Source organism: Telopea speciosissima, chromosome 7 (assembly GCF_018873765.1).
Source record: "Telopea speciosissima isolate NSW1024214 ecotype Mountain lineage chromosome 7, Tspe_v1, whole genome shotgun sequence".
Classification (NCBI taxonomy): domain Eukaryota; kingdom Viridiplantae; phylum Streptophyta; class Magnoliopsida; order Proteales; family Proteaceae; genus Telopea; species Telopea speciosissima.
Genome location: NC_057922.1, coordinates 35,799,942 through 35,805,941, shown reverse-complemented (window position 1 = coordinate 35,805,941; position 6,000 = coordinate 35,799,942). Strand labels below are relative to the sequence as shown.

Below are 6,000 nucleotides of genomic sequence, written 5' to 3'. Positions count from 1 at the left end.
GTAGTGGTGAGGAACTTTTAAAAAAAAGAAGAGTCCAATTCGGTTATCAAAACCGTTTTGGTTAACTTTAAAAAAAAAGAGTCCAAATCGGTTACCAAAACCGTTTTGGTTTTATCCTTTATTTTTTAAAAGAATGGTGGGTCCAACACGTGGGACATAGGTTGAGGGAAACTTAAAAAAAAGAGTCCCAATTGTTTCCAAAACCGTTTTAAATATTTACCCATGGTGCAACAAGTGGTACGTGGGTTGAGGGGAATTTAATTTAAAAAACATAATTCGTTCTTCCTTCCCCAACCCACTTACCTGTTCCGTGAAGAACGCAGAAAGAGCACCATAATCGCCATGGCTGCCACGGCAGTGGCTGGAGGACTGCTGCCCCAGCTTGCAACGGCTTTGGTCACTGCCAATTTCAAGGGCTCCGGCAACTGTCCGGTATGCCTTAGCAATTAATCATTCCTTTTTTTTAAAAAAAATAGCTGCAGCAATGACAGAGCCACGCACTAGGCCGACAATGGTCTCGCGACTCGAACAGCGCACAAGCCACATAGGCCGGCAGCCTTTGGTAAGGAGGAGCAACAATCTCAGGCCGTGCGCAGCAATCTGCTGCAGCCATAAGGCTGTGCATGCCTCAAGAGCCATCTTTGTTTTTTTTTTAAATGTGCAGAAAAAAAAACTTGAATAAAATAAAAAAAACTTCAAACAGACCTACTGCTAGAGTCACACAGACTCGTAGAGATGGCCCCAATAAAAAAAACTTTAGTTTCACTGTGCGACTTAGCCGCAGCCAAACACGATGTGGCGCGGCGATTCGCGACAGTATACGGCGCAATCAAGAACATTACAAGCTCTGATACCAATCTTAAATAAATATAGAAGGGATATCGGATCTTTACCTTCGTAGCGTGATATCCACGACGCAACGGAAGAGGATAGAGATAGCTCTTGGTTGACAGCCACACGAACAGTGTAGCGTCTCCCTTGCAGCAGTGCACTCGATAGGTAATCAACCGCAATCAATAGTTCACACTCCAAGTCCCTAGGCAATGATGGATGCCTCTAGGAACACACACACAGAGTAAGGAGAGAGCAGGACAAGAGAGTGAGAGAGAACGTAGGGATTAGAGGGCTGCGGTTATCACTTGTGTACCGCAGCCTCTCTCAATCTCTCTTTATATATATGAAAAGGGGAGAACCACCTTATGGGCCCCTTCTCCAAACCCTATCCCTAGCTGGGTCCTTTTGACCCACAACTGCCCCACGTGGGCGTGGGTACGGGCCTCAGGTCCCAACCCAATTTGGTTACAGATACTATACCAGTGGAACGGTATAAATAAAGGTAAAACAGTAAATAAAAATCTATTTTTTAAGGAAAGCCAAGGGTAAGTTAACTTGTCAGATATGGCCGATCCATGCCAATTTTGCAAGTATCCAATACCCGTTCTGACACCATGCTTGCTCTGGTCTTCTTTGAGTCTGGATCACTGCATGGCCCTGTATGTTGCTTCAGCTGTGGGGTGGGGAGGGAAGGAGAATGTGTAAATATCATTTGTACCCCTCCTATTGGATAAAGTGCCAAAGCATCAGGGCAAAGTGAAGAAGAAACAGATGTAGAAATAGAAATAACTTTGAAACAAAGGGAACTAAACAAGAACAAGAGAGATCCACCAAAGGACTAAATAGAAACAAGAGGGATCCGAAGAGCCATACCCTAACCTTTGTTGGGGAAAAAAAAGGGGGGGATCTAGACAAAATCAATGAAATAGAAGAGATGTGAATCAATAAAAACGACAAAACAAATGATGAATCCACTTTCATTTTAAAGAGACATCCTATAAAAATTCCCCAGATAGGGGAAAGTTCTTTGAGCAAGCACCAATGAAGAGCGAGGAAATGATTCCTACAAAAAGACTGACAAGTCATTTCATGTGAGGAGGAGATAGAGAGGATGCTAGTGCATCCTCCCTGTCAGCTCGAGAACCTTTTTTCCTTGATTAAAACTTAAAAGGATTGTCTAATTGACACCTTCACCTTTATAAGTATATGGGAAAAAGAATGATGGCTGGTCACATGGTCCCTGCACCTAGACATAGCCCCCCCCCCCCCCTCCCCCCTCCTACAAAATGAAGAATCCCCCTTGGTCAATGTCCCGGTGCGGGTTCCTTAGGCCTCATTGGCCCTCGCATTGGTGTAGGGGCCATCCGACTAGGTAGCATTCTTCATCCCTAAGTGTATTCAGAACTTGAAATCTTTTTTAAATTGCCCCAGATCTTATTCCCAAAAGTTGTTAAAATTGGGGATTCAAAAAAATTTCAATAATATTTGAAAGTAACTTATCATTATGACATATCAGAAGAGAAAATCTTGTTGTAATCAAGGTTGGTTAGAACAAGATTGTAATTTTATTTTTTTTGTCATTTGTCTCATTCTTAAAAGTTAATTTATTTATATGTAAAAAAGATTTTTCAAAATATATTGAAGATGGAGACTTATCATTATATCATTTTCAAAAGCTGACATTATTCATATAATATAACAAGATTACCTTTACATAAAATAACTTTTGAGAATAAAATAAAGTGCAAAAAAAGGTATGATTACAACCTCTTGGTTCACCTACTTAGTGACAGCAAGATGCACTATTTTATATTAAACATTAGTAGGAAATATGTTACACTAAAAGGGTAAAAAATAAGATTACAATTTTTTTACAGTTTTATTTTCTTTTCATTTATTAATTCTTTTATATAAATTTTCTAAAGCTTGGTTATGACAATTTCGTTTTGTAAGGAAACACTAAGAACAAAATTTGGAGAGTCTAGAATTTGCAGAATCAGCAGCTCAAATACTATATGGGACAAATAACAGCATAAATCCTCCCCTCAATCTTTCAAGCTGCATAGAGGCAGCAATTCTTGTTGCTGGTTCAGTTTATGAGTACAATACCGATTCGGGTACAAAGGTCTGAATTTCAATTTTTATAAAGTTTAATTTTCTGTCATGGCAGTGGTTACTGGACAGAGCATTCTCTTCATGGCCCAACACCTATTTTCCTGCAAATCGGGCATAATCTTAGTCGTCGAATTGGAACAATCCCCTTCCATTATGGGTTCGCAAATACCTCCTTATGTTTTAGCATTTTATAAAATACCTCTTTTAATTGGAGTGGGAGCGGAATTCCATTTCGACGCCTTCATTTACGAGCAGTAAGAAATTCATGATGTCCGTTTTTGCTCACACGTCAAATTTTAGTTTAAGGGGAACATATTCTCTGTCCAGAGGAGCGTGACCCATGTACCAACATGGGGTCAATGGGAATACGCATGAAAGCATCAACAGGGGTAGAATTTCCACCTTTCATGAAGGATGGGGTGATCATTTTGCCATATACTGTGTCTGGGCGCAGGAGCCACACTCCCGGATAGGGTTCTTTTTCCCTTAGTTTAAAATTTAAATAGATGTTGTAACTTGCCTAGGGTTCCACAAGTAGTAAAAGTTGTTATGGGTATTTTTTTCTTAATTTGGACAGGTGGGTTTGGTTTATGGATCAACAACAGAAGATGTGCTAACAGGAATCAGAATTCTTGCAAAGGGTTGGAGATCCGTATACTCAGATTTGGACTCACCTGCATTTCTTGGGTGTGCACCGACGGGTGGACCCGTAATCATGACCCAAACGACAAGAAGGATCACTGGATTTTTAGAGATCCTCTTCAGCAGTAGAAGTCCCATTCTTGCCACCATCACTGCAAAGCTCCAGTTGAGACAATGCTTAGCCTATCTTTACTTACTGATATGGGGACCATGTTCTCTACCTGAGTTATGCTATGCTCTATTGCCCACATTCAGTATCTTCACCAACACCCATTTCCTACCTACGGTAATTTTTCCAATCCAATCCAATCCAATTCCTTTAATAGGAAACCGGTATGGTGACGGGTTTTCTTTCCCGTCACCATGCATAGTGAAGTATAACGTTTTGTTATTTGTCATATGGCAGTATAGGGGTTAGTCCATGTGATAGAAGACCAAGAAAACATCTCATAGGTACAATTTCAGCTTAAAATGAGTAGAGGAAGTAGCTAAAATTAAAAAGTTTGTCATTTCGTATTTTGTATTTATCTCCATTTGATGGCATTTTGATAATTTTACTAAAATTTTGAATCCTTGCTTACTTCGGATTAAAATTTGACTATTGGTATGTATGTGGAGTCCTCTATTTCATTGACCAATCCATGTACTGCCAATTGGCAAATATTAAAAAATTATACTTCACTAGACATAGTAACTAACGCCTAGAAGAACTCATCATTGTGCCGGTTTGGGTGAGCCTTGACTATATAAATTTAGGGAAGCAGTTTTCTATCCAGGAGTGTGCCCTACGACAGCACTCCCATGAGCCTATCTCTCTCCTCCCCATAAAAAGGGGGCAGAAGTGCCTTTTCATATGGGGAGGAGAGAGATGGACTCATGGGAGTGTTGGCGTAGGCTACACTCCCGGACTGAGTTCTTTTTCTCATAAACTTAATGCTGGATTAGAAGACCCTCATAGTGACAGGGAAATTACATGATCAACCTTGTCCGGGTAGGTGTTAGAGAGACCCTCGTGTAATATCCTTGACTCTTACATGGGCATACTCAAGTCCATTCAAATTTGCCACACTTAACCAAAAAAGAACAAAAAAATTAATTTTGCTGTTACCTGGGTTGTGGGAACATTTCTACTATCCGGGCTTGCAGCCAAAAATATGGAATTTGGGCTCATAAATGCCTTCCTAGGTTTTAGTATTTTTCAAAATCCCTTTTAGATTCCTAATCTTTGGCTGCGAGCCCGGGTAGTAGCTTAGCTAGAGGAGGGCCTTCTTGTGAGAATGATTAATCACTCTTTTTCTGTAAGATAAGGGAGTATCAATCAGAAACAATATAATGAGAGCTTTCATTACCTAAGCCCAAGGGAAAGCCAGGCTACTTCTATTCTCAAAATACCTTTTTGAACACATGAATGAAGATGATGTCCTTACAGGTATCTGAACCAGCTATATTCATTCCGGCTTCCCTTTTCATCATCTATAATCTCTACACTCTTTCGGAGTACATCCAATGTCGCCTCTCAATCAGAGCATGGTGGAACAACAGGAGAATGTCATGGATAGTTACTACCTCAACGGCATGCTTGTTTCGATTTCTATGTTTCTTTCCCAAGTTTGTTGGGCTTTCAGAGAATGTTTTCAAAGTTATGCCAAAAGATAACCAAGCTGGTTCTGGTACTGAAGACACCGACCATGGCCGGTTTACCTTCGATGAATCTCCAATTTTTGTGCCACCAACAGTCCTGTTTGTAAACTTGACTGCACTCTTCATGGCCTTCCTTGATGGGTCTTGTTGGTTGGGGCTAGGGGAGATCATTTGCTGTGCATGGATGGTGCTCACCTTCTTGGCCTTCCTCAAAGGGCTCTTTCGGAAAGGAATATATGGTATCCCTTGGCCCACCACCGTATGGAAATCAGCTGCGTTGGCATCACTCTTCCTGCACTTTTCAAGGCACTGGGCTTCTAAAGGTTAAATAGATAATCTCAGAATTATAGTTATTTACCTTCATGATCCAAGCCTAGTCAGTAATTGTTGTTTGTCAAAAAAAAAATATGAATGAAGATTTTGAAAAATCTTAAATGATTTTTTATTTTTTTTTGGAGAGGAGAGATCCTAGTGAGTCAGGCAAAGAGATGGATGACCAGTCAAAAGCAAGAGCCTCCACAATACAAGAAAGTGTAGTGCTTTCTAGATTCTATAATTGATGGATTTACCTTCAAGACTGGTATCTCATTTTCAGACCAGTTAAAGATTTTGGTAGCTTGATTTCTTTCCTGATGTCTGAAAGAAGCGTAGCTCACTGAAATATATGAAACACCACCTCAAGAAGCAAAGAAGCAGGCAAAACTCAAATTCACATCTAAAATATACACAGATCCCAAATTCAGTGCATTAAACTTCTTTCAAGGTATC

General features: G+C 40.2%; 1 protein-coding gene across 1 annotated transcript; it reads left to right on the top strand.

Moving 5' to 3' along the window:
* The first annotated feature begins 342 nt into the window (after positions 1-342).
* Positions 343-5,616, top strand: LOC122668508 (cellulose synthase-like protein H1). The gene is made up of 4 exons (XM_043865063.1): positions 343-432; positions 2,813-2,959; positions 3,527-3,877; positions 5,021-5,616. Exons 1-4 carry the CDS (start codon positions 343-345, stop codon positions 5,558-5,560), a joined length of 1,128 nt encoding a protein of 375 aa, XP_043720998.1. The 3' UTR covers positions 5,561-5,616.
* Positions 5,617-6,000: the final 384 nt, after the last annotated feature.